The sequence below is a fragment of the Bos grunniens genome, chromosome 19, assembly GCF_055505025.1.
Source record: "Bos grunniens cultivar Pamir isolate PY7600 chromosome 19, Bosgru_T2T1.0, whole genome shotgun sequence".
Lineage (NCBI taxonomy): Eukaryota > Metazoa > Chordata > Mammalia > Artiodactyla > Bovidae > Bos > Bos grunniens.
The window spans coordinates 6,497,701-6,525,640 of NC_141183.1; the positions used below are offsets into that span (position 1 = coordinate 6,497,701).

Consider the following 27,940-nt stretch of genomic DNA (forward strand, 5'->3'; position numbering starts at 1 on the left):
CTGCTTTCAGAAGACTAAGTTCTCCAATCCTGGTCTGTCTTTTCCTGCTCAGGCTGGGAAACAGGACTGGAGCATGATTCTCGGAGAACACGGCACCACCGAACCCTGCAGGCATCTGCTCCCTAGTCTTCCCTGGATCCCCATCGAAAGTGCTCCCATGGCAGGACATTTTCACCTGGTCTTCCCCCTGCCCAAAGGCTCTTCCTCCAGATGCCCACAGGGCTCACTCCATTTCTTTCTTCTGATCTCAGTTAAATACAACCCTATTCACGGAGCCTGAGAGAAGTCACCCCTCACAACTGCACCAATAACACCTTACCTGATTTGATGTTATTCCAAGATACTCTTCACCTTGGACTTTGACATTTCTGCATGTCTGCATACCTGTATTCTTGTGTTTGTTAATTATCTGGGTCAACCACTGGTATGTGAGGGCCATAAAGCCGAGCTCTTGGGCTTCCGAGGTGGCTCAGTGGTAAAGAATCTGCCTGCTGATGCAGGAGACACGGGTCCATCCCTGTGGATCCAGGAAGATCCTACATGCCAGGGAGCAACTAAGCCTTTTCCCACAACTGATCGGCCTGTGCTCTAGAGCGAGGAAAGCCCAACTACTGAGGCTCTTGAGCCCTGGAACCCACACTCCACAAAACGGGGCACCACCACCCAGGGAATCCTGCACACCACAACTACAGAGGAGCCCGCACAGCAGCAAAGACCCAGAGCAGGAAAGCAATTTTAATGTTCAAGCAAAATTTTTTTAACATTTTGTTCTGTTTGTTCATGGTTGGAACCATTGCCTGAATTAGTGCTTGCTACTTTGTTCATCTCTATACGTTTCCTGAATGAAAAGCTGGTGAAATTCCCCCGGGCTCAGCTGCTTCAAATGGACGAGTCATGACGATAACCTACCTTTCCGGGATGTTTGTGCCCACATTTCATCATGATACACCTTGAACTGAAATCGGTGGGCAGCCGACTCAAGCCTTTCTTTGTTGCTCTCAGTAGCAGAGACTAGGCTATTGAACAGAGGAAACAGTCATGGCCCCTCAATCTATTTCCAAACTTGAACCAGGTCTAAAACCACAGGCCTTGGATGATGGGCTGGGAAAGGATTTCAGTTACTCTTGAACAGGAGGAAGGAAGGACTCTGTTACGTTGCATAAACTGAGTAATCTTACTGTTCTACCAGCCATCACAAAGGACCTGACCACACTAACCAGTCTGACTGGGCATGAGGAGGGAATAACCAATTTTTCAGGCAACTCTGGATTCTGTTCTGAACTGACACCAATTGGAGAAGCCCAACATGACTCTTTGGTCCATTAGACAGAGCGGAGGCTTATGAAGGTATGTGAACAATGGAATCTTGACTCAGAACTCAGTCTCAGTGGGCCCAAAGGACTCATGAATTTTCTGCATTGGTATTTCCTGAGCTTCAGAATGCATAATTAATTAAACTGATTCAGCAACTGGAAGATTCCCCGTGGTGGATCCGAGCCCTGTGGAAGGTGAGGGATTGTGGTAGCACAGATGGTGGGGGAGACCATGGAACTGCTCGGATCCACCAAAACAGATCCAAAGGAAGGCTTGCACACTCCTGGGGATGAAGACTTCAGGGAGAGCGCCTGAGAGATCCATACATGAGCGATGCTCTGTGAGTTAACCCGAAGGTATGTCCTCAACGTTGATCTGTAGTTACAGTTCAGAAGAACCTATTGAGTAGGTTACATTTAGGATTTATGAGAACCATGTTCTAGGAAAAAAGTTACAAAGAAGTTCTGAGAGAGAGGTGGAGTGTGATACAGGACAGCTGGACAGAAGGTCATTTCCATCCTGCGGCAGACTGCATCATCGAAGAGGACGCGATGAACATGGGGGCTACTGGTTCTCGTAAATGGACTGCCTCTGCCGGTCCGCAGAGCTCCTCAGAGGCCTGTGGACCCAGAGGAGAGCACCGAGCATGCCCAGGAACAGGGGCACCTTCAGGAAGACCAGGAGCAGGCAGTGGGCGCTGCCCAGCAGGGGCCTGTTGGGGACACGGGACAGACAGGGAGCAGCACCCTTAGTGGGGACCCTGGTCCCTCAGTCCCTCCCCACCCCCGTCCCTGTGCCCTGAGTCCAGGACCATCCACGTAAGCATCACCCCCAGACAGGGCAGCCCACTCTAAGGCCCTCTGCTCACTTTTCTCTGCTTAATAATAGCCCTTGAGAATTAGGACTGTGAGCATGAGGCTGGACGTGGCCATGAGAATCACATGAGGGAGACCAGGGATCTTTGAGGGATCTGGGCAGGAGAAGGATTTTTTCCAAGGCCCTCCACTTGTGAGGTTATCCTTTCCAGGGTATAGTAATCAGTAGTAGGCTTTTTTGTGTGATGTCTTCTCTCCTGTAAACAGATTTCCCAAAAAGAAAGGGACTGTTTTATTCACAGGGAGAAACTGGTACCAGTGTGATACCTCCAAAGACCCAAGGTCTGAGAGACGTGGGTTCGATCCCTAGGTCAGGAAGATCCTCTGAAGTAAGAAACTGCACCCACTCCAGTATTCTTGCCTGGAAGAGTCCATGGGCAGAGAAGCCTGCTAGTCTACGGTCCACGGTGTCGCAAAGAACTGGACATGACTAAGCAACTCAGGACAGATCTCCAAAGGTCAACACTTAAAAACTCTGGTATACTCTAATAATCATGGCTGATAGATGTTGGTGTTCGGCAGAAACCAATATAATTCTGTAAAACAATTACCCTCCGATTAAGAAATGAATTAATTTTTAAAAGTTGTGATGTACCCTAAACCTTATAATCTAATACAAAATAAAAATTAAATTTAGAAAAGTTTTATGGTGAAAAGTCAAAGTAAAAAAAAAAGTGCATGGTAGTTGATGGATGAATAAATGACCACCTTAGTTCTCCCCGCCCTCCGACCCTGGGGCCTTCAACAGGAGATCACCAATGACCAGGGCTGGGGGGAGGCAGGGGACAGAGTGCAGCAGCCACCAATGCCCAGGGCACCTGCTTCCTCCCTGCCCTGGGCCGGGGTCCTGAAGGCTCCTTCTGTGCGACATTTGCACTCACTTTTCTCTCTTCCTGGAACCCTGAATGCCAGGGTCCTCAAATCCTGCAGGTGTCTCCTCAAATGATTCAGCCAGGCGTCCCTGCTTATCATGTATGAAATAGCAAATCTAATCACCTTCCCACACACACTCTCACCGAACCCCAGCGGCTGGTATCTCTCCATAGTACTCATCACAAACCACCATATTTACATAGGAACTCTGTGTGGACTGGTCCAGGGCGTGACTTGCCCCTTACAGCACAACTCTCATCGGAGCCGGATCCTGCCTGGGTGGTCTTACTGCATCCACAGCAGAGCCCCAGGCACGTAGTAGGACCTTCACAGTCCGATGTGGGAATAAACGAGGGGCCCGGAGACGGAAGACCCAGATCCCCGACCTGGCCCCTCACCCAGAGGAGAAACCACCCAGGTGCCAATGTCCTGGGACGTGGGCCCTTACCGAGGAGCTTGGCCGGGATAGAGGGTCTCCTGAGCAGATGCGGTGCTCCAGGTGGGCACTGGCAGGGTCGTGGGAGAGCCTGGGGAGCCCGTGGACCTCTCGGGGCCGGTGGCTGTAGCAGGGGTGCAGGCAAAGCAGAAGACAGGCCCCGCTTCCTTCTCCGCGTCCCACACTCTGTCCCCGTGTGGCTGTGACTCACACAGTCAAGGTCACTCCGGCCATCTGGTCAGGGGTCCACCGCTCCCCATGGCCTCACCCAGGCCTGGCCAGTCCCTGGGCCCCCCTCCCCCCACCCCTCCAGATGCACCCTGGGCAGGTGAGCACGGTCAATGCCAAGTGGAAAGCAAGAGGGACAGAGAGGGTCAGCCTGGCAGGGCAGGGCGAGTCCCAAGAGGGACAGAGTAGGGGCTCCTTTTTGCGTTTTCCTTGGGGTTACGAGAGAAGCCCCAGAACCCCAGGAGGTCCTTCCAGAACACTGGAGGGTCACTGGTGGCCTCTGGGCCAGCACAAGGGCAGGGTATGTATTGGAAGCGGGGATGGTGGTGAAGCCTGGTGCAGGTGCGGGCTCTGGAGCAGGTCCCACCCCTGGGCTCAGGGTAGGGCCTGTCTCAGGTCCTCAGGGCCCCGGGGTCAAGGCCGGCCTGTATACAGTGGGGCCTTGTGAGAGTGCGCCCCCCATAGGCAGGACCCTGCACAGGCCAGAAAGAGACACGGGCCCCTTGAGAGTGGACGTGCGCTTGTGAGGAGAGCAGGCATCCTGGACCCCAGAGCAGGATGCCCGCCTGCCCGTGAAGCAGGAAGATGCCCACCTTGACGGTGTCCACGTGTAGCTCTAGGGTGGCCCCACTCACAGACAGAGATGTGCATGTGTGCAAACAAGCATGGGCCCAAGACACCACCCATAGCCAGGCTCACCGCCCAACCCCCTCCCGGTCATCCTGGCCCAGCCTTTCTGTCCCACTTCCTTCCTGAGGGTCCGGGTGACCAGCCTTGTGCTGGAGTGAGGGTGGAGGATGCCACCTGGGATCACAGACACCTCCACCTCGAAGATGGGGTCAAATATAGATAACACATCGATCCCACACCGGTACGTTCCCGCATCCTCCTCTCTGAGGCTCTCCAAGGTCACTGTGAAGGTGAGGCTTGCAGGATGGTCTCTGATGGACATGCGGCCCCTCCTCACTTCTCTCTCTGACTCTGTGGTCTCCACCATCCTCCACAATAACACACATGGGGGTTTGCACCAGTATTTGGTATTGTTTATGAATTCCTCCTGGTACTGACACTCCACGCTCAGGGATCTCCCCACGATGCCCGTCACTCTGCGGGGGCCGCTCAGGGACAAACAGCCTGGAAAACACAACCGGGTCTGGCTCTCCATCAGGTGGGCCTGGGTCAAAGGAATCCCAGATGCGGGTCCCTGAAGGGCCCGTGGGGTCTGGAGGAGGCCAAGGCAGAAAGGGAGCCTTCCTCACATCCAGGGGAGGAAGACAGGGAGGAGCTTCCCTCCTCACAGAGGAGAGGGTGTCCTTGGAGACAGAAGAGCCCAGGATGGGAAAACCTCCATGTGTGTGTGAGTGTGTGTGTGTGTGTGTGTGTGTTTGTGGTGCCACAAGAGGTCATCCCTGACTGTGACCATTAAGGTGTGACCATCACAGGCGCCCCCTCCCACCAGCACAGTGGGCCAGGCTCACGTGCTTCATGCCCTGAACCCTCCTGCTTGCTGGTGAGATAGGCGGCAGCCCCTCCTGGAACCTTCTCCCCACCCACTGCTGCTGGCCCCACCCCCACCCCCCCAACCCTGTTGACCCAGCTCCGGCCCTGCCCCCTCCTCTCCCACAGGAAGGGCTGAGCCACCTACCTGGGAGCTGGAGCAGCAGCAGAGCTGAAGGCAGCCACCCAGCCCTGCCCCTCGGGGTCATTTCCCCAGTAGGGATGTCACCTGAAGCAGCGCCAGGCCAAGGAGAGGGACAAGGTTGAGCCTCTTCAAAGGAGTCCCTCCCAGTCCTCACTTCTGCTCCTCTGGGCCTCTCTGCTTCCTGGTCCCGGCCCAGGTCAGCTCAGGTGGTCCAGGGGGCAGGGGGCAGGAAGCTTAGGGGGAGGGGAACACGGTTGGTCCAGCCCGCTGCCCTCAGCTCCACTCAGTTCAGCGACTAGACACGTGCCGGGCCACTCGATCGGGGAGGCTGCTCACTCCTCGCCCAACCCACAGCAGATCCTCTCTCAGTCTCACACGCCCAACCACAAGCTGGGTTCCTCTTCCGTGGCACATCCCCGCCCTCTGCGATGCGTCATTTCATTGTGGTCAGGATGGGAAGTCCGAGGGTGGATGTCATGCTCATCCATCCTCCCCAGTCCTGGTGGTGACCAAGGGGTCACTGTCTCCCCACCTGCAGCTCTGGGCGACCACAAGACTCTGCCCCCACAGAACCCCAAATCCTCTTCCTTCCCCGGCAATTCTGCCCTGTGACCCCAGGCAACTTCCTACGTCCCACCTTGGCTCTGGTTCCCCTCAGGGTACACATCCCTCAGGCTGTGGCTTCCCCCCTCTTGGGCCCCTCGCTGCCCACATCACACACATAACAGCGGTTCCCAAGCCTCCAAGAACCCTTCTTCATGCTCCGCCTCTGGGCAGAGTCTACTCCCCTTTGAGAAGCAGAGAGAGGCTGAAATGGAGGCCAGGGGAGAGGACGCTGGGTGGAGGGATGAGAAGCTGGGGAACTGGGGGCTGAGGGGAGCCTCCTCCCCCATCAGTGGCACAGAGCGGGTGGGCGAGGGCATGGGCTGCTGGGGCCTCTCTGGATCCACGTGATGAGCAGGGGCCTCTTGATGGTGCAGAGATGAGGGAGGGGACGACCCGCAGAGAGGAGACAGACTGCCCATCCTCACTCACAGTGGCATGCTCACGTGACGTGCAGAGCCAGCAAGTCAAATCTTCCTGGGCAGTGGGACGGGGTAACGGGGGAACTGCAGTCCTGCCCTCGGGTAGGTTTTTTCAGCTTCTCAAGATTGTCTCAGAAACCAGGGTCCCCCATTCCTCCCATGCGGGTCTTGACTCTCCCCAGTTCGCGGGCACGGGCACTAGACCTGGGTCCCAGTGCGCAGCTGGAGGCATGCAGTAGAGCCGGCTCACTCTGCTTGATCGATCACCGATCACCCCCCTGACCCCTGCCCATCTCCAGATGAAGCCCCGTGTTCTGACCAGGTCTCTCCCACAGCTCATGGCAGCACGCCAAGGCCCAGAACTCAGCCACCTCATCCTGACTCCAGCTCCACCCCCAGGCTGCCACTCTCCCCACGCTGACCCACAGCTAACACCCTTGACTCTACAGCTTCCTTGACCCTCCTAGCTTAGGTTGGTGCTCTTGTTATGTGTCCTGTTGGACCATTTGAACCCCCTCTTGGATTTATCTCCTGGGATTTGTGGCTCCCTGTGTGTCTCCATCTGGGCTGTGGCCCCACGAGTTGATGGTCCCCATCTTGCCTGAAGCCCAGTGTCTTTCCAGCATAGCCTGTGGCAATTCAGCTAAGGGATCACTGACTGAATTCCTCTCTCAGGACTCCCCTGCTCTCAGGAAACTAGGTTCTCCAATCCTGGTTTTCCTTTTTCTACTCAGGCTGGTGAACACGACTGGACCATGATCTTGGAGAACATGGCTCCAGTGGACCCTGCAAGGATCTGCCCCCTGCTCATCCCTGGATCCGCTTAGAAAATGCTCCCAAGGCAGGACGTTTGCACCTGAAGTTCCCTTTGCTGAGGGCTCTTCTTCCAGGCGCCCACAGGGCTCACTGCATTACTTTCTTCTGGACTTGTTAAATATCACCCTCTTCACGAGGCTGATAGGACTCATCCCTTGCTGTCTCACCAACAGCACCTCCTCTTGTCTTACTTTACTACAAGATACTCTTCAGTGTGGACCTGGACATCTGCATGTCTGCATACCTGGCTATTGTGCCTGTTTTCTCTCTGTCCACCAACTGGAATGTGAGCACCAAAAGCTGGGCTCTGTCTTCTGTTTAATCATGGTTGGAAGCAACGCCTAGGTTAGTGGTTACTACTTTGGTCCTCTCCCCATATATTTGCTGCATGAAAAGTGGCTGCAAGTCCCCAGGCCCTGGCTGCTTCAGATGGATGAGTCAAGATGATAACCTGCCTCTCAGAGATCTTTGCTGCCGGCAAGTTCATCACGATGCAGTTTGAACCAAAACTGTGGGCAGCCTACCCAGGTGTTTGTCTCTACAAGTCATGGAGATTAAGCTATTGACTAGAAGACTCACCCCTGCCCCCTCATTGATTTAAAAACTTGAACCAGGTCTACCACCATGGGCCTTGAATGATGGGGTGAGGGTGGGGCTTGAGTTACCTTTGAACAGGAGGAAGGAAGGATTCTGTGATGGTTGCATAAATTCTGTACTGTTATTCTTCTACCAGCCATCCACAAAGGACCTAAACACACTAACCAGTTTGACTGGGCATGGGGAGGGGAATAAGCTGATTTTCCATGCAATGGTGGATTCTGTTCTGAATTCACACCAATTGGAGAAACCCAACATGGCCCTTTGGTCCATTAGACAGGACAGTGGGGTGTGGAGGTTCGTGCAGAATGGAGTTTGGATTCAGGTCCCATGCATGCTGGCCCCCTGGACCATCAAATCTCTGCATTGCTATTTATTTCCTGAGCTTCAGAATGCATACTTAAATAGACACACTCAGCAACTGGAAGATTCCCCACGATGGATCCGAGACCTGTGGAGGGTGGGTGATTATGGTAGCATGGATCATGTGGGAAACCATGGAACTGCCTGGATCCATCAAAACAGACCCAAAAGCAAGATTCCCACACTCCTGGGGTTTGAAGACTGCAGAGAGAGCGCCTGAGAGTTCAGTGCATGAACGATGCTCCGCGGATGAGCTGGAAGCTCTGTACTCGATATTGACCTGTGGGTACAGTTCAGAAGCACCTATTGAGGAGGTATGCTTTTGGTTTTAGAGAATCATGGGCAAGGAAAGAAAGCTACAAGGAAATCCACAAACACAGTATTCTGAAAGAGAGGTAGAGGGTGATACAGGACAGACGGACAGAAGGTCACTTCCATCCAGTGGTCCGACTGCATCATCGAAGAGGACACGATGAACATGGGGGCTACCAGTTCTCGTAAATGGACTGACTCTGCCTGTCCGCAGAGCTCCTCAGAGGCCTGTTGACCCAGAGGGCAGCACCCAGCATGCCCAGGAGCAGGGGTACCTTCAGGAAGACCAGGAGCAGGAAGTGGACGCTGCCCAGCAGGGGCCTGTGGAGGACACGGGGACGGAGAGTGAGCAGCATCCTCGGGGAGGCCCTGGTGTCTCCACCTTGCTTGCCCCGCGTCCACATTGCCCTCACAGATTCTGTGGCTACAAGAATCTATACAAGGATCAACCCAACACAGAGCAGCCTCACCTGAAGGACTTCTGGACCCTGATCTCAAGAATTGCCCCTGAGACTTAGGACTGTGGACATAAGAGTGGATGCCGCCATGAGAATCATGTGAGGGAGACTGGAGATCCAAGGGGGACCTGGGCATTAGGAGGATTTCTATTTGTGCCCTCCTCATGGGGGCTTCCCCAGCAGCTCAGAGGGCAGAGAATCTGCCTACGATGCAGGAGAGACCCAGGTTCGATCCCTGGCTCAGGAAGATCCCCTCAAGAAGAGAATGGATACCCACTCCAGTATTCCTGCCTGGAGAATCCCATGGACAGAGGAACCTGGTGGGCTACAGTCCGTGGGGGTCGCAAAGAGTCAGACAGGACTGAAACAACTAACACGCTCCTCAGGTGGGGTTTTGCAGTCTAGGGTATAGAACCCAACACTAGGGAGACTTGGTTGATGTCTGTTAGCCAATAGAGCACAGCCGCCTTGAGTGCAGGGACTGTTCTGTCTTATTCAGTGAGCAGCCGGGACCTGCCCAGGGTCTCCAAAGCTCCAGTCCTTCAAAGTCCTTGGCTGATGAAAGAGTGATCCCCTCAGCTCTGCACCCTCAGAGGCCAGGGCTCTTCAGCAAGATGATACAGATGACCAGGGCTCCAGGGGATAGAGGGGTCACCAATGCCCAGAGCTTCTGTTCCTGCCCTGCCCTCGGCTGGGGGCCTTTTGTTCAGCCTGCCCCTCCTTGTGCCTGATGCCTCATTTCTGAGGATCCCGGCATGCCTGGCTCCCAGATCCTGCAGGCCTCCATTCAAGCGTCTGTAATCAATTAGGGGCCCTCTCATCATTGTGTTTTAACCAGCAAACTCCACCAGCCTCCCACACATGCTGGCCCCTCCACAGGTGGCATTTTCCTCCAAGCACTCATCAGTAGATGGTGTATTTACACAACCGACGTGCCGATCTGCTCACCGTGTGAATCGCCACTTAGAACACGGCTCTGTCAGGGCAGGACTGTGTCTGTGTGCTTTGCTGCTGGATCCCAAGTCAACGAGAGCTCCAGGCACTTAGTAGGACCTTTACTGCTTGTTACAGAATTTGTTGAATAAGTTAGGGTCCTTGGTGAAGGGAGACTTGCCTATTACTCCCCGGTCTCACCTAGAAATCACCCAGGTGAGATGTCCTGGGATGGGGGTCCCTTACCGATGCGCTTGGCTGGGATCAGGGGCCTCCTGCCCGGACACGGCGCTCCAGGTGGGCACTGCCAAGGTAGTGGGAGACTCTGGGGTGCTTGTGGACCTCTTGGGGCCGGTGGTTGTCATAGAGACTGAGGGAGAAGCACAAGTCAGGCCCCGTTTCGCCCCCTGGGGGCCCGCCTCTGTCCCAGTGTGGTTCTGACTCCCAGTCAAGGTCACTCACAACATCTGGATGGACGTGCTGTGTCCACCACCCTCACGGGCACACCCAGGCCTGACCAACACCTTGGGCCCCCCTCCCTACCCTTCTCCAGATGCCCCTTGGCCAGGTGGGCACTGTCAGAGGCATATGGCCTTGCTCCCCGGGGGATCTGAGAGTGTGGAGAGGGCACTTGGCTCCAGGTCACCCCCAGGCACAGCCACACCTCTGTCCTCCTGGCCCACCCTGCCAGGGGACAAACGGGGTGACACGTATTCTTTTGGGATTAACACAGAGGGACGGGGCAGACAGTGCCGGGCAAGGGGAGTGGCTGGAGCGAAGCTCAGATCAAAGTCCTGCAGCTGAGCCTGAGCTGAATCAGGAGACCCCGTGTCACCTGTCAGCCAGGCCCAGGGCCCCAGGCAGTCCTCTCCATGGGAGGGCGTGACCAGAAAGATCTAGAGAGATATCAACCTGGTGGACCCCGTGAAATGTGGCCTCTCCTGAGGTAAGTGGACAGAGCCCTTCCCCGACACACCCCGCGGAGCCAGTAACTCTCGGTTCCTTTCTTGTAAACAGAAACATACAAAGGAAACCTCCCTCGTGAGAGAGAAGCAGCGACCAACAGGAAGAAACTCAGGTTAGCCGGGCACAACCTCAGAACAAGAAGTCAAGGGGAGAAAGCGAATATATGGACACAGTATCGTGACTGGGTTCTTAGGAAACCAGAGCAGCCTTCTGTTAAAGACTTACTGGGGCTTCCCTGGCGGTCCAGTGGCAGAGAATCTGCCTTCCAATGCAGGGGACGTGGGTCCGAGCCTTGTCGGGGAAGATCCCACACACCACTAGGCATGAGCAACAACTGAGCCCAGGCTCTAGAGCCCGTCCTCCGCAGCAGGAGAAGCCACCGCAGTGAGAAGCCCGAGCGCCACGGCAAAGAGCAGGCCCTGCTTGCTGCAACCAGAGAAGGCCCGCGTGCAGCAACCAAGACCCAGCACGGCCAAAGAGAAAGAAAGAAAAGTGTAAAGATTCATTTGCAGCATGTGGCGGTCCGCTGAGGGCCACAACACCTCCTAAGAGCCCTGTTCCTCATCCTTCGCTGCCCAACGGGCTCCTCTGGGTTTCCTCCTCGGGTGCCAGGTGCCGGAGGAAGAGGGATAGGCAAGGTCAGGCTGGAGGCGGGAGGGGTCTCCAAAGCATCCAGAGCCCCACGTGGGCTCCGGGACTCCGCCTCCCCCCTCTCGCGGCTGCTGCAGACCCCCAGGACCACCACCACGAGGCTGGGGCCCCAGGAGCCCTCCACGACACTGCAGTGCCCCCTGCTGGCCCTGCTGGTCCCCGCCCCATAGGGCTGGCCAGAGAAGTCCAGGAAGAGACACAGGGTCACCTTCAGAGTGGACCTGACCCTTGTGAAGACGGCAAGGCAGCAGGCCCCCAGATTCAGGGCGTCTCCCCCTCCCTTTCCACCCAGGAGAGCTTCAGGTGTGAGGGTGTGTCAGGGGTGGACACAGAGAGGGTCTCGAAGAACCAGAGGTGGACGTGTGCTGTGTGCCTGCCGACCACTCAGAGCCTGGGTCCTGATCACTGACCCTCGACACCCTCTGCTCCAGGTCCTTCCTGAGGGTCAGGGTCCTAGGTACGTCAGCAGCCCTAGAGCTGGCGTCTCAGGCTCACCTGGGATCACAGACACCTCCACCTGGAAGGTGGGGTCACGTGAAAGTGGCACATAGATCCCACATCCGTACGTTCCCGCATCCTCCTCTCTGAGGCTCTCCAAGGTCACTGTGAAGGTGAGGCTTGCAGGACAGTCTCTGATGGACACGCGGCCCCTCCTCACTTCTCTCTCTGACTCTCTGGTCTCCACAATCTTCCACGGTGACACACACGGGTGTTTGCACCAGTATTTGATGTTGTCCACGAATGCCTCCTGGTACTGACACTCCACGCTCATGGATCCCCCCACGATGCCTGTCATGCTTCGGGGGCCACTCAGGGACAAACAGCCTGTAAAACACAACCGAGTCCAGCTCCATCGAGTGAGTCTGGGTCTGGGGAGCCCTGGATGCAGGTCCATCGAGGGCCCGTGGGGTCTGGAGGAGGCCAAGGCAGGAGGCAGGCCCTTCCTCAGACCCAGGGGTGGAAGAAGGGGGAAGGAGGTCCCTCCTCACGGAGGAGAGGGTTCCGTGGAGACAGAAAACTCAGGGTGTGTGTGTGTGTGTGTGTGTGAGAGTGTGTGTGTGTGTGTGTGTGTGTGGTGCCCCAAGAGGTCATCTCTGACTGTGACAGTTGAGGTTTGACCCTCACAGGCGCCCCCTCCCACCAGCACAATGGACCAGGCTCACCTGCTTCGCGCCCTGAACCCTCCTGCTCGCTGCTGAGACAGGTGGCAGCCCCTTCTGGAACCTTCTTCCCGTCCCCCGCTGCTGGCCCCCCCACTCACCCAGCTCCAGCCCTGCCCCTCCCCTCCCCCAGGAAGGGCTGAGCCAGTCACCTGGGAGCTGGAGCAGCAGCAGAGCTGAAGGCAGCCACCCGGCCCTGCCCCTTGGGGTCATTTCCCCAGGGATGCCACCTGCAGCAGCGCCAGGCCCCGGGCAGGGACAGGGTGGAGCCTCTCAGAGGACTCACTTCCAGTCCTCACTTCTGCTTCTCTGGGCCTCTCTGCTTCCTGGTCCCGTCCCCGGTCAGCTCAGGTGGTCCAGGGGGCAGAGGGCAGGAAGCTTAGAAGGAGGGGCACGACTGGTCCAGGTGCTTGGACCCACTGCCCTCAGCTCCTCTAAATCCAGCGACTGGACGCGTCCAGGGTCCCCCGGTCTAGGGTGCTGCCCCCTCCCCACCTGCACAGCAGGTCCTCTCTCGGTCTCACACACGCTCCGGCAGCAGCACCAGCTATGCTCCTCTTCTGCGGGGCCTTAGCTTCTGTGGCACATCATTTCCCTGGGGTCAGGATGGACACTCGGATGAGGATGCCATGCTCAGCCATCCTCTCTGGCCTTGGTGGGGATGACCCAGGGTCTGTGTCCCCATGACCTGGGACCTCAGGCACCCTGCGGGACCCCCGAGTCCACTTCTGCCCCGCAAGTCTGTCCTGTGACCCCAGACAACTTCCTATGTTCCACCTTGGCTCTGGTTCTCCCCGGGGTACACATCCCTTGGCCTGTGCCTTCCCCGGTCTTGGGCCCCTCCCTGCCTACATTCGACTCAGAAAGCGGTTCCCAACCTTTTCATGCTCCGCCTCTGGACAGAGTCTACTCCCCTTTGAGAACCAGAGAAAGCCTGAGAACCGACAGGAGGCCAGAGGAGAAGACGCTGGGTGGAGGGATGAGGAGTTGGGGTCCTGGGGCTGAGAGCAGCCTCCTCCCCCACCAGTGGCACAGAGGGGTGATTGTACAACAGGGGCCCCAGGGCACTGGCTGCTGGGCCTCTCCTGGATGCACGTGATGAGCAGGGCCTCTTCACGGTGCAGAGACGAGGGAGGGGACGGCCCGCAGAGAGGAGACAGACGCCTTCACCGATGCGGCTTGTTCATGTGCCGTGCTGGACCTTTAAGCCCTGTTTTCCCGGGCACTGGGCTGGGGGTGAGGGTAGGGTTGAGGGTTAGGGGTAGGGGGTGGGGGGCCTGCTGTCCTGCCCTCGGGTAGGTTATTCCAGCTTCTCAAGCTGGTCTGCACACCCCAGGGTCTCCCACTCCTCCCCTGCAGATCCTGACTCTCCTCAGTTCTGCTCACAGGCAATAGACCTGCGTCCCAGTGCACAGCAGGCCTGGATGCCTGCCTGTCCCAGGAAGAAGCCCTGTGTTCTGACTGGCTCCCTCCACACAGCTCTTGGCAGCACCCAAAGGCCCAGCATTAGGCCTCAACACCCTGTTGCAGATCCACCCCGGGCTGCTGCCCTGCTCACTTCCGGCCTGGTCCAGACCCTTGAATTCCTGCTCCTCTGCCTGACCCATCAATATCCGCGAATGGACACCCTCATCCACTCTCCCAGCTTATGTTGGCTCCCCATCTATGGTCTCTTGGCGCCTATGACACCCCCTAGGCTTTCATCAGGCCTGGGATTTGGGGTTCCCGGTGTGCGTCCTGCTGGGCTGTGACCCCATGAATGCAGGGTCCTCATCCTGCCTCATGGCCCGGAGTCTTTCCACAATATGTGCGTGTTGCAGTTCAGCTACTGGGCTGTCGAGTGGATCAGCGATGAACGCCTCTCTCAGGTCTCCCCTGGTTTCAGAAGACTAAGTTCTCCAGTCCTGGTCTGTCTTTTCCTGCTCAGGCTGGAAACAGGACTGGAGCATGATTCTTGGAGAACACCCCACCACCGGACCCTGCAGGCGTCTGCTCCCTAGTCTTCCCTGGATCCCCATCGAAAGTGCTCCCATGGCAGGACATCTTCATCTGGCCTTCCCTTTGCCCAAAGGCTCTTCCTCCAGATGCCCACAGGGCTCACTCCATTTCTTTCTTCTGATCTCCGTTAAATACAACCCCATTCACGGAGCCTGAGAGAAGTCACCCCTCACAACTGCACCAATAACACCTTACCTGATTTGATGTTATTCCAAGATACTCTTCACCTTGGACTTTGACATTTCTGCATGTCTGCATACCTGTATTCTTGTGTTTGTTAATTATCTGGGTCAACCACTGGTATGTGAGGGCCATAAAGCCGAGCTCTTGGGCTTCCGAGGTGGCTCAGTGGTAAAGAATCTGCCTGCTGATGCAGGAGACACAGGTCCATCCCTGTGGATCCAGGAAGATCCTACATGCCAGGGAGCAACTAAGCCTTTTCCCACAACTGATCGGCCTGTGCTCTAGAGCGAGGAAAGCCCAACTACTGAGGCTCTTGAGCCCTGGAACCCACACTCCACAAAACGGGGCACCACCACCCAGGGAATCCTGCACACCACAACTACAGAGGAGCCCGCACAGCAGCAAAGACCCAGAGCAGGAAAGCAATTTTAATGTTCAAGCAAAATTTTTTTAACATTTTGTTCTGTTTGTTCATGGTTGGAACCATTGCCTGAATTAGTGCTTGCTACTTTGTTCATCTCTATACGTTTCCTGAATGAAAAGCTGGTGAAATTCCCCCGGGCTCAGCTGCTTCAAATGGACGAGTCATGACGATAACCTACCTTTCCGGGATGTTTGTGCCCACATTTCATCATGATACACCTTGAACTGAAATCGGTGGGCAGCCGACTCAAGCCTTTCTTTGTTGCTCTCAGTAGCAGAGACTAGGCTATTGAACAGAGGAAACAGTCATGGCCCCTCAATCTATTTCCAAACTTGAACCAGGTCTAAAACCACAGGCCTTGGATGATGGGCTGGGAAAGGATTTCAGTTACTCTTGAACAGGAGGAAGGAAGGACTCTGTTACGTTGCATAAACTGAGTAATCTTACTGTTCTACCAGCCATCACAAAGGACCTGACCACACTAACCAGTCTGACTGGGCATGAGGAGGGAATAACCAATTTTTCAGGCAACTCTGGATTCTGTTCTGAACTGACACCAATTGGAGAAGCCCAACATGACTCTTTGGTCCATTAGACAGAGCGGAGGCTTATGAAGGTGTGTGAACAATGGAATCTTGACTCAGAACTCAGTCTCAGTGGGCCCAAAGGACTCATGAATTTTCTGCATTGGTATTTCCTGAGCTTCAGAATGCATAATTAATTAAACTGATTCAGCAACTGGAAGATTCCCCGTGGTGGATCCGAGCCCTGTGGAAGGTGAGGGATTGTGGTAGCACAGATGGTGGGGGAGACCATGGAACTGCTCGGATCCACCAAAACAGATCCAAAGGAAGGCTTGCACACTCCTGGGGATGAAGACTTCAGGGAGAGCGCCTGAGAGATCCATACATGAGCGATGCTCTGTGAGTTAACCCGAAGGTTTGTCCTCAACGTTGATCTGTAGTTACAGTTCAGAAGAACCTATTGAGTAGGTTACATTTAGGATTTATGAGAACCATGTTCTAGGAAAAAAGTTACAAAGAAGTTCTGAGAGAGAGGTGGAGTGTGATACAGGACAGCTGGACAGAAGGTCATTTCCATCCTGCGGCAGACTGCGTCATCGAAGAGGACACGATGAACATGGGGGCTACTGGTTCTCGTAAATGGACTGCCTCTGCCGGTCCGCAGAGCTCCTCAGAGGCCTGTGGACCCAGAGGAGAGCACCGAGCATGCCCAGGAACAGGGGCACCTTCAGGAAGACCAGGAGCAGGAAGTGGGCGCTGCCCAGCAGGGGCCTGTTGGGGACACGGGGACAGACAGGGAGCAGCATCCTTAGTGGGGACCCTGGTCCCTCAGTCCCTCCCCACCCCCGTCCCTGTGCCCTGAGTCCAGGACCATCCACGTAAGAATCACCCCCAGACAGGGCAGCCCACTCTAAGGCCCTCTGCTCACTTTTCTCTGCTTAATAATAGCCCTTGAGAATTAGGACTGTGAGCATGAGGCTGGACGTGGCCATGAGAATCACATGAGGGAGACCAGGGATCTTTGAGGGATCTGGGCAGGAGAAGGATTTTTTCCAAGGCCCTCCACTTGTGAGGTTATCCTTTCCAGGGTATAGTAATCAGTAGTAGGCTTTTTTGTGTGATGTCTTCTCTCCTGTAAACAGATTTCCCAAAAAGAAAGGGACTGTTTTATTCACAGGGAGAAACTGGTACCAGTGTGATACCTCCAAAGACCCAAGGTCTGAGAGACGTGGGTTCGATCCCTAGGTCAGGAAGATCCTCTGAAGTAAGAAACTGCACCCACTCCAGTATTCTTGCCTGGAAGAGTCCATGGGCAGAGAAGCCTGCTAGTCTACGGTCCACGGTGTCGCAAAGAACTGGACATGACTAAGCAACTCAGGACAGATCTCCAAAGGTCAACACTTAAAAACTCTGGTATACTCTAATAATCATGGCTGATAGATGTTGGTGTTCGGCAGAAACCAATATAATTCTGTAAAACAATTACCCTCCGATTAAGAAATGGATTAATTTTTAAAAGTTGTGATGTACCCTAAACTTTATAATCTAATACAAAATAAAAATTAAATTTAGAAAAGTTTTATGGTGAAAAGTCAAAGTAAAAAAAAAAGTGCATGGTAGTTGATGGATGAATAAATGACCACCTTAGTTCTCCCCGCCCTCCGACCCTGGGGCCTTCAACAGGAGATCACCAATGACCAGGGCTGGGGGGAGGCAGGGGACAGAGTGCAGCAGCCACCAATGCCCAGGGCACCTGCTTCCTCCCTGCCCTGGGCCGGGGTCCTGAAGGCTCCTTCTGTGCGACATTTGCACTCACTTTTCTCTCTTCCTGGAACCCTGAATGCCAGGGTCCTCAAATCCTGCAGGTGTCTCCTCAAATGATTCAGCCAGGCGTCCCTGCTTATCATGTATGAAATAGCAAATCTAATCACCTTCCCACACACACTCTCACCGAACCCCAGCGGCTGGTATCTCTCCATAGTACTCATCACAAACCACCATATTTACATAGGAACTCTGTGTGGACTGGTCCAGGGCGTGACTTGCCCCTTACAGCACAACTCTCATCGGAGCCGGATCCTGCCTGGGTGGTCTTACTGCATCCACAGCAGAGCCCCAGACACGTAGTAGGACCTTCACAGTCCGATGTGGGAATAAACGAGGGGCCCGGAGACGGAAGACCCAGATCCCCGACCTGGCCCCTCACCCAGAGGAGAAACCACCCAGGTGCCAATGTCCTGGGACGTGGGCCCTTACCGAGGAGCTTGGCCAGGATAGAGGGTCTCCTGAGCAGATGCGGTGCTCCAGGTGGGCACTGGCAGGGTCGTGGGAGAGCCTGGGGAGCCCGTGGACCTCTCGGGGCCGGTGGCTGTAGCAGGGGTGCAGGCAAAGCAGAAGACAGGCCCCGTTTCCTTCCCCGCGTCCCACACTCTGTCCCCGTGTGGCTGTGACTCACACAGTCAAGGTCACTCCGGCCATCTGGTCAGGGGTCCACCGCTCCCCATGGCCTCACCCAGGCCTGGCCAGTCCCTGGGCCCCCCTCCCCCCACCCCTCCAGATGCACCCTGGGCAGGTGAGCACGGTCAATGCCAAGTGGAAAGCAAGAGGGACAGAGAGGGTCAGCCTGGCAGGGCAGGGCGAGTCCCAAGAGGGACAGAGTAGGGGTTCCTTTTTGCGTTTTCCTTGGGGTTACGAGAGAAGCCCCAGAACCCCAGGAGGTCCTTCCAGAACACTGGAGGGTCACTGGTGGCCTCTGGGCCAGCACAAGGGCAGGGTATGTATTGGAAGCGGGGATGGTGGTGAAGCCTGGTGCAGGTGTGGGCTCTGGAGCAGGTCCCACCCCTGGGCTCAGGGTAGGGCCTGTCTCAGGTCCTCAGGGCCCCGGGGTCAAGGCCGGCCTGTATGCAGTGGGGCCTTGTGAGAGTGCGCCCCCCATAGGCAGGACCCTGCACAGGCCAGAAAGAGACACGGGCCCCTTGAGAGTGGACGTGCGCTTGTGAGGAGAGCAGGCATCCTGGACCCCAGAGCAGGATGCCCGCCTGCCCGTGAAGCAGGAAGATGCCCACCTTGACGGTGTCCACGTGTAGCTCTAGGGTGGCCCCACTCACAGACAGAGATGTGCATGTGTGCAAACAAGCATGGGCCCAAGACACCACCCATAGCCAGGCTCACCGCCCAACCCCCTCCCGGTCATCCTGGCCCAGCCTTTCTGTCCCACTTCCTTCCTGAGGGTCCGGGTGACCAGCCTGGTGCTGGAGTGAGGGTGGAGGATGCCACCTGGGATCACAGACACCTCCACCTCGAAGATGGGGTCAAATATAGATAACACATCGATCCCACACCGGTACGTTCCCGCATCCTCCTCTCTGAGGCTCTCCAAGGTCACTGTGAAGGTGAGGCTTGCAGGATGGTCTCTGATGGACATGCGGCCCCTCCTCACTTCTCTCTCTGACTCTGTGGTCTCCACCATCCTCCACAATAACACACATGGGGGTTTGCACCAGTATTTGGTATTGTTTATGAATTCCTCCTGGTACTGACACTCCACGCTCAGGGATCTCCCCACGATGCCCGTCACTCTGCGGGGGCCGCTCAGGGACAAACAGCCTGGAAAACACAACCGGGTCTGGCTCTCCATCAGGTGGGCCTGGGTCAAAGGAATCCCAGATGCGGGTCCCTGAAGGGCCCGTGGGGTCTGGAGGAGGCCAAGGCAGAAAGGGAGCCTTCCTCACATCCAGGGGAGGAAGACAGGGAGGAGCTTCCCTCCTCACAGAGGAGAGGGTGTCCTTGGAGACAGAAGAGCCCAGGATGGGAAAACCTCCATGTGTGTGTGAGTGTGTGTGTGTGTGTGTGTGTGTTTGTGGTGCCACAAGAGGTCATCCCTGACTGTGACCATTAAGGTGTGACCATCACAGGCGCCCCCTCCCACCAGCACAGTGGGCCAGGCTCACGTGCTTCATGCCCTGAACCCTCCTGCTTGCTGGTGAGATAGGCGGCAGCCCCTCCTGGAACCTTCTCCCCACCCACTGCTGCTGGCCCCACCCCCACCCCCCCAACCCTGTTGACCCAGCTCTGGCCCTGCCCCCTCCTCTCCCACAGGAAGGGCTGAGCCACCTACCTGGGAGCTGGAGCAGCAGCAGAGCTGAAGGCAGCCACCCAGCCCTGCCCCTCGGGGTCATTTCCCCAGTAGGGATGTCACCTGAAGCAGCGCCAGGCCAAGGAGAGGGACAAGGTTGAGCCTCTTCAAAGGAGTCCCTCCCAGTCCTCACTTCTGCTCCTCTGGGCCTCTCTGCTTCCTGGTCCCGGCCCAGGTCAGCTCAGGTGGTCCAGGGGGCAGGGGGCAGGAAGCTTAGGGGGAGGGGAACACGGTTGGTCCAGCCCGCTGCCCTCAGCTCCACTCAGTTCAGCGACTAGACACATGCCGGGCCACTCGATCGGGGAGGCTGCTCACTCCTCGCCCAACCCACAGCAGATCCTCTCTCAGTCTCACACGCCCAACCACAAGCTGGGTTCCTCTTCCGTGGCACATCCCCGCCCTCTGCGATGCGTCATTTCATTGTGGTCAGGATGGGAAGTCCGAGGGTGGATGTCATGCTCATCCATCCTCCCCAGTCCTGGTGGTGACCAAGGGGTCACTGTCTCCCCACCTGCAGCTCTGGGCGACCACAAGACTCTGCCCCTACAGAACCCCAAATCCTCTTCCTTCCCCGGCAATTCTGCCCTGTGACCCCAGGCAACTTCCTACGTCCCACCTTGGCTCTGGTTCCCCCCAGGGTACACATCCCTCAGGCTGTGGCTTCCCCCCTCTTGGGCCCCTCGCTGCCCACATCACACACATAACAGCGGTTCCCAAGCCTCCAAGAACCCTTCTTCATGCTCCGCCTCTGGGCAGAGCCTACTCCCCTTTGAGAAGCAGAGAGAGGCTGAAATGGAGGCCAGGGGAGAGGACGCTGGGTGGAGGGATGAGAAGCTGGGGAACTGGGGGCTGAGGGGAGCCTCCTCCCCCATCAGTGGCACAGAGCGGGTGGGCGAGGGCATGGGCTGCTGGGGCCTCTCTGGATCCACGTGATGAGCAGGGGCCTCTTGATGGTGCAGAGATGAGGGAGGGGACGACCCGCAGAGAGGAGACAGACTGCCCATCCTCACTCACAGTGGCATGCTCACGTGACGTGCAGAGCCAGCAAGTCAAATCTTCCTGGGCAGTGGGACGGGGTAACGGGGGAACTGCAGTCCTGCCCTCGGGTAGGTTTTTTCAGCTTCTCAAGATTGTCTCAGAAACCAGGGTCCCCCATTCCTCCCATGCGGGTCTTGACTCTCCCCAGTTCGCGGGCACGGGCACTAGACCTGGGTCCCAGTGCGCAGCTGGAGGCATGCAGTAGAGCCGGCTCACTCTGCTTGATCGATCACCGATCACCCCCCTGACCCCTGCCCATCTCCAGATGAAGCCCCGTGTTCTGACCAGGTCTCTCCCACAGCTCATGGCAGCACGCCAAGGCCCAGAACTCAGCCACCTCATCCTGACTCCAGCTCCACCCCCAGGCTGCCACTCTCCCCACGCTGACCCACAGCTAACACCCTTGACTCTACAGCTTCCTTGACCCTCCCAGCTTAGGTTGGTGCTCTTGTTATGTGTCCTGTTGGACCATTTGAACCCCCTCTTGGATTTATCTCCTGGGATTTGTGGCTCCCTGTGTGTCTCCATCTGGGCTGTGGCCCCACGAGTTGATGGTCCCCATCTTGCCTGAAGCCCAGTGTCTTTCCAGCATAGCCTGTGGCAATTCAGCTAAGGGATCACTGACTGAATTCCTCTCTCAGGACTCCCCTGCTCTCAGGAAACTAGGTTCTCCAATCCTGGTTTTCCTTTTTCTACTCAGGCTGGTGAACACGACTGGACCATGATCTTGGAGAACATGGCTCCAGTGGACCCTGCAAGGATCTGCCCCCTGCTCATCCCTGGATCCGCTTAGAAAATGCTCCCAAGGCAGGACGTTTGCACCTGAAGTTCCCTTTGCTGAGGGCTCTTCTTCCAGGCGCCCACAGGGCTCACTGCATTACTTTCTTCTGGACTTGTTAAATATCACCCTCTTCACGAGGCTGATAGGACTCATCCCTTGCTGTCTCACCAACAGCACCTCCTCTTGTCTTACTTTACTACAAGATACTCTTCAGTGTGGACCTGGACATCTGCATGTCTGCATACCTGGCTATTGTGCCTGTTTTCTCTCTGTCCACCAACTGGAATGTGAGCACCAAAAGCTGGGCTCTGTCTTCTGTTTAATCATGGTTGGAAGCAACGCCTAGGTTAGTGGTTACTACTTTGGTCCTCTCCCCATATATTTGCTGCATGAAAAGTGGCTGCAAGTCCCCAGGCCCTGGCTGCTTCAGATGGATGAGTCAAGATGATAACCTGCCTCTCAGAGATCTTTGCTGCCGGCAAGTTCATCACGATGCAGTTTGAACCAAAACTGTGGGCAGCCTACCCAGGTGTTTGTCTCTACAAGTCATGGAGATTAAGCTATTGACTAGAAGACTCACCCCTGCCCCCTCATTGATTTAAAAACTTGAACCAGGTCTACCACCATGGGCCTTGAATGATGGGGTGAGGGTGGGGCTTGAGTTACCTTTGAACAGGAGGAAGGAAGGATTCTGTGATGGTTGCATAAATTCTGTACTGTTATTCTTCTACCAGCCATCCACAAAGGACCTAAACACACTAACCAGTTTGACTGGGCATGGGGAGGGGAATAAGCTGATTTTCCATGCAATGGTGGATTCTGTTCTGAATTCACACCAATTGGAGAAACCCAACATGGCCCTTTGGTCCATTAGACAGGACAGTGGGGTGTGGAGGTTCGTGCAGAATGGAGTTTGGATTCAGGTCCCATGCATGCTGGCCCCCTGGACCATCAAATCTCTGCATTGCTATTTATTTCCTGAGCTTCAGAATGCATACTTAAATAGACACACTCAGCAACTGGAAGATTCCCCACGATGGATCCGAGACCTGTGGAGGGTGGGTGATTATGGTAGCATGGATCATGTGGGAAACCATGGAACTGCCTGGATCCATCAAAACAGACCCAAAAGCAAGATTCCCACACTCCTGGGGTTTGAAGACTGCAGAGAGAGCGCCTGAGAGTTCAGTGCATGAACGATGCTCCGCGGATGAGCTGGAAGCTCTGTACTCGATATTGACCTGTGGGTACAGTTCAGAAGCACCTATTGAGGAGGTATGCTTTTGGTTTTAGAGAATCATGGGCAAGGAAAGAAAGCTACAAGGAAATCCACAAACACAGTGTTCTGAAAGAGAGGTAGAGGGTGATACAGGACAGACGGACAGAAGGTCACTTCCATCCAGTGGTCCGACTGCATCATCGAAGAGGACACGATGAACAATGGGGCTACCAGTTCTCGTATATGGACTGACTCTGCCTGTCCGCAGAGCTCCTCAGAGGCCTGTTGACCCAGAGGGCAGCACCCAGCATGCCCAGGAGCAGGGGTACCTTCAGGAAGACCAGGAGCAGGAAGTGGACGCTGCCCAGCAGGGGCCTGTGGAGGACACGGGGACGGAGAGTGAGCAGCATCCTCGGGGAGGCCCTGGTGTCTCCACCTTGCTTGCCCCGCGTCCACATTGCCCCCACAGATTCTGTGGCTACAAGAATGTATACAAGGATCAACCCAACACAGAGCAGCCTCACCTGAAGGACTTCTGGACCCTGATCTCAAGAATTGCCCCTGAGACTTAGGACTGTGGATATAAGAGTGGATGCCGCCATGAGGATCATGTGAGGGAGACTGGAGATCCAAGGGGGACCTGAGCATTAGGAGGATTTCTATTTGTGCCCTCCTCATGGGGGCTTCCCCAGCAGCTCAGAGGGTAGAGAATCTGCCTACGATGCAGGAGAGACCCAGGTTCGATCCCTGGCTCAGGAAGATCCCCTCAAGAAGAGAATGGATACCCACTCCAGTATTCCTGCCTGGAGAATCCCATGGACAGAGGAACCTGGTGGGCTACAGTCCGTGGGGGTCGCAAAGAGTCAGACAGGACTGAAACAACTAACACGCTCTTCAGGTGGGGTTTTGCAGTCTAGGGTACAGAACCCAACACTGGGGAGACTTGGTTGATGTCTGCTAGCCAATAGAGCACAGCCGCCTTGAGTGCAGGGACTGTTCTGTCTTATTCAGTGAGCAGCCGGGACCTGCCCAAGGTCTCCAAAGCTCCAGTCCTTTAAAGTCCTTGGCTGATGAAAGAGTGAGCCCCTCAGCTCTGCACCCTCAGAGGCCAGGGCTCTTCAGCAAGATGATACAGATGACCAGGGCTCCAGGGGACAGAGGGGTCACCAATGCCCAGAGCTTCTGTTCCTGCCCTGCCCTGGGCTGGGGGCCTTTTGTTCAGCCTGCCCCTCCTTGTGCCTGGTGCCTCATTTCTGAGGATCCCGGCATGCCTGGCTCCCAGATCCTGCAGGCCTCCATTCAAGCGTCTGTAATCAATTAGGGGCCCTCTCATCATTGTGTTTTAACCAGCAAACTCCACCAGCCTCCCACACATGCTGGCCCCTCCACAGGTGGCATTTTCCTCCAAGCACTCATCAGTAGATGGTGTATTTACACAACCGACGTGCCGATCTGCTCACCGTGTGAATCGCCACTTAGAACACGGCTCTGTCAGGGCAGGACTGTGTCTGTGTGCTTTGCTGCTGGATCCCAAGTCAACGAGAGCTCCAGGCACTTAGTAGGACCTTTACTGCTTGTTACAGAATTTGTTGAATAAGTTAGGGTCCTTGGTGAAGGGAGACTTGCCTATTACTCCCCGGTCTCACCTAGAAATCACCCAGGTGAGATGTCCTGGGATGGGGGTCCCTTACCGATGCGCTTGGCTGGGATCAGGGGCCTCCTGCTCGGACACGGCGCTCCAGGTGGGCACTGCCAAGGTAGTGGGAGACTCCGGGGTGCTTGTGGACCTCTTGGGGCTGGTGGTTGTCATAGAGACTGAGGGAGAAACACAAGTCAGGCCCCGTTTCGCCCCCTGGGGGCCCGCCTCTGTCCCAGTGTGGTTCTGACTCCCAGTCAAGGTCACTCACAACATCTGGATGGACGTGCTGTGTCCACCACCCTCACGGGCACACCCAGGCCTGACCAACACCCTGGGCCCCCCTACCTACCCTTCTCCAGATACTCCTTGGCCAGGTGGGCACTGTCAGAGGCATATGGCCTTGCTCCCCGGGGGATCTGAGAGTGTGGAGAGGGCACTTGGCTCCAGGTCACCCCCAGGCACAGCCACACCTCTGTCCTCCTGGCCCACCCTGCCAGGGGACAAACGGGGTGACACGTATTCTTTTGGGATTAACACAGAGGGACGGGGCAGACAGTGCCGGGCAAGGGGAGTGGCTGGAGCGAAGCTCAGATCAAAGTCCTGCAGCTGAGCCTGAGCTGAATCAGGAGACCCCGTGTCACCTGTCAGCCAGGCCCAGGGCCCCAGGCAGTCCTCTCCATGGGAGGGCGTGACCAGAAAGATCTAGAGAGATATCAACCTGGTGGACCCCGTGAAATGTGGCCTCTCCTGAGGTAAGTGGACAGAGCCCTTCCCCGACACACCCCGCGGAGCCAGTAACTCTCGGTTCCTTTCTTGTAAACAGAAACATACAAAGGAAACCTCCCTCGTGAGAGAGAAGCAGCGACCAACAGGAAGAAACTCAGGTTAGCCGGGCACAACCTCAGAACAAGAAGTCAAGGGGAGAAAGCGAATATATGGACACAGTATCGTGACTGGGTTCTTAGGAAACCAGAGCAGCCTTCTGTTAAAGACTTACTGGGGCTTCCCTGGCGGTCCAGTGGCAGAGAATCTGCCTTCCAATGCAGGGGACGTGGGTCCGAGCCTTGTCGGGGAAGATCCCACACACCACTAGGCATGAACAACAACTGAGCCCAGGCTCTAGAGCCCGTCCTCCGCAGCAGGAGAAGCCACCGCAGTGAGAAGCCCGAGCGCCACGGCAAAGAGCAGGCCCTGCTTGCTGCAACCAGAGAAGGCCCGCGTGCAGCAACCAAGACCCAGCACGGCCAAAGAGAAAGAAAGAAAAGTGTAAAGATTCATTTGCAGCATGTGGCGGTCCGCTGAGGGCCACAACACCTCCTAAGAGCCCTGTTCCTCATCCTTCGCTGCCCAACGGGCTCCTCTGGGTTTCCTCCTCGGGTGCCAGGTGCCGGAGGAAGAGGGATAGGCAAGGTCAGGCTGGAGGCGGGAGGGGTCTCCAAAGCATCCAGAGCCCCACATGGGCTCCGGGACTCCGCCTCCCCCCTCTCGCGGCTGCTGCAGACCCCCAGGACCACCACCACGAGGCTGGGGCCCCAGGAGCCCTCCACGACACTGCAGTGCCCCCTGCTGGCCCTGCTGGTCCCCGCCCCATAGGGCTGGCCAGAGAAGTCCAGGAAGAGACACAGGGTCACCTTCAGAGTGGACCTGACCCTTGTGAAGACGGCAAGGCAGCAGGCCCCCAGATTCAGGGCGTCTCCCCCTCCCTTTCCACCCAGGAGAGCTTCAGGTGTGAGGGTGTGTCAGGGGTGGACACAGAGAGGGTCTCGAAGAACCAGAGGTGGACGTGTGCTGTGTGCCTGCCGACCACTCAGAGCCTGGGTCCTGATCACTGACCCTCGACACCCTCTGCTCCAGGTCCTTCCTGAGGGTCAGGGTCCTAGGTACGTCAGCAGCCCTAGAGCTGGCGTCTCAGGCTCACCTGGGATCACAGACACCTCCACCTGGAAGGTGGGGTCACGTGAAAGTGGCACATAGATCCCACATCCGTACGTTCCCGCATCCTCCTCTCTGAGGCTCTCCAAGGTCACTGTGAAGGTGAGGCTTGCAGGACAGTCTCTGATGGACACGCGGCCCCTCCTCACTTCTCTCTCTGACTCTCTGGTCTCCACAATCTTCCACGGTGACACACACGGGTGTTTGCACCAGTATTTGATGTTGTCCACGAATGCCTCCTGGTACTGACACTCCACGCTCATGGATCCCCCCACGATGCCTGTCATGCTTCGGGGGCCACTCAGGGACAAACAGCCTGTAAAACACAACCGAGTCCAGCTCCATCGAGTGAGTCTGGGTCTGGGGAGCCCTGGATGCAGGTCCATCGAGGGCCCGTGGGGTCTGGAGGAGGCCAAGGCAGGAGGCAGGCCCTTCCTCAGACCCAGGGGTGGAAGAAGGGGGAAGGAGGTCCCTCCTCACGGAGGAGAGGGTTCCGTGGAGACAGAAAACTCAGGGTGTGTGTGTGTGTGTGTGTGTGAGAGTGTGTGTGTGTGTGTGTGTGTGTGGTGCCCCAAGAGGTCATCTCTGACTGTGACAGTTGAGGTTTGACCCTCACAGGCGCCCCCTCCCACCAGCACAATGGACCAGGCTCACCTGCTTCGCACCCTGAACCCTCCTGCTCGCTGCTGAGACAGGTGGCAGCCCCTTCTGGAACCTTCTTCCCGTCCCCCGCTGCTGGCCCCCCCACTCACCCAGCTCCAGCCCTGCCCCTCCCCTCCCCCAGGAAGGGCTGAGCCAGTCACCTGGGAGCTGGAGCAGCAGCAGAGCTGAAGGCAGCCACCCGGCCCTGCCCCTTGGGGTCATTTCCCCAGGGATGCCACCTGCAGCAGCGCCAGGCCCCGGGCAGGGACAGGGTGGAGCCTCTCAGAGGACTCACTTCCAGTCCTCACTTCTGCTTCTCTGGGCCTCTCTGCTTCCTGGTCCCGTCCCCGGTCAGCTCAGGTGGTCCAGGGGGCAGAGGGCAGGAAGCTTAGAAGGAGGGGCACGACTGGTCCAGGTGCTTGGACCCACTGCCCTCAGCTCCTCTAAATCCAGCGACTGGACGCGTCCAGGGTCCCCCGGTCTAGGGTGCTGCCCCCTCCCCACCTGCACAGCAGGTCCTCTCTCGGTCTCACACACGCTCCGGCAGCAGCACCAGCTATGCTCCTCTTCTGCGGGGCCTTAGCTTCTGTGGCACATCATTTCCCTGGGGTCAGGATGGACACTCGGATGAGGATGCCATGCTCAGCCATCCTCTCTGGCCTTGGTGGGGATGACCCAGGGTCTGTGTCCCCATGACCTGGGACCTCAGGCACCCTGCGGGACCCCCGAGTCCACTTCTGCCCCGCAAGTCTGTCCTGTGACCCCAGACAACTTCC

General features: G+C 56.6%; 4 protein-coding genes across 5 annotated transcripts; all 4 read right to left on the reverse strand.

Annotated features, from left to right (window-relative positions):
* Positions 1–721: 721 nt before the first annotated feature.
* LOC147351017 (CMRF35-like molecule 6) lies at positions 722–5,741 on the reverse strand. Of its 2 annotated transcripts, XM_086355235.1 has the most exons (4): positions 5,372–5,741; positions 4,531–4,860; positions 3,511–3,622; positions 722–2,026 (listed from the first exon to the last, which is right to left on the reverse strand). In XM_086355235.1, the coding sequence occupies exons 1-4, from the start codon at positions 5,430–5,432 to the stop codon at positions 1,879–1,881; spliced, it is 651 nt and encodes a 216-aa protein (XP_086211361.1). In that variant the 5' UTR covers positions 5,433–5,741; the 3' UTR covers positions 722–1,878. The 2 variants fall into 2 exon arrangements, with proteins under 2 accessions (XP_086211361.1, XP_086211362.1); XM_086355236.1 differs by lacking the exon at positions 4,531–4,860.
* A 2,785-nt stretch (positions 5,742–8,526) lies between these two features.
* Positions 8,527–12,735, reverse strand: LOC147351018 (CMRF35-like molecule 6). The gene is made up of 4 exons (XM_086355237.1): positions 12,653–12,735; positions 11,985–12,314; positions 10,119–10,242; positions 8,527–8,802 (listed from the first exon to the last, which is right to left on the reverse strand). The coding sequence occupies exons 2-4, from the start codon at positions 12,283–12,285 to the stop codon at positions 8,655–8,657; spliced, it is 573 nt and encodes a 190-aa protein (XP_086211363.1). The 5' UTR covers positions 12,286–12,314; positions 12,653–12,735; the 3' UTR covers positions 8,527–8,654.
* Positions 12,736–15,244: 2,509 nt separating this feature from the next.
* Positions 15,245–20,433, reverse strand: LOC147351019 (CMRF35-like molecule 6). The gene is made up of 4 exons (XM_086355238.1): positions 19,896–20,433; positions 19,055–19,384; positions 18,035–18,146; positions 15,245–16,549 (listed from the first exon to the last, which is right to left on the reverse strand). Exons 1-4 carry the CDS (start codon positions 19,954–19,956, stop codon positions 16,402–16,404), a joined length of 651 nt encoding a protein of 216 aa, XP_086211364.1. The 5' UTR covers positions 19,957–20,433; the 3' UTR covers positions 15,245–16,401.
* A 59-nt stretch (positions 20,434–20,492) lies between these two features.
* LOC147351020 (CMRF35-like molecule 6) lies at positions 20,493–27,896 on the reverse strand. Its single transcript, XM_086355239.1, has 4 exons — positions 27,326–27,896; positions 26,509–26,838; positions 24,643–24,766; positions 20,493–23,326 (listed from the first exon to the last, which is right to left on the reverse strand). The coding sequence occupies exons 1-4, from the start codon at positions 27,384–27,386 to the stop codon at positions 23,179–23,181; spliced, it is 663 nt and encodes a 220-aa protein (XP_086211365.1). The 5' UTR covers positions 27,387–27,896; the 3' UTR covers positions 20,493–23,178.
* Between the last annotated feature and the right edge of the window lie 44 nt (positions 27,897–27,940).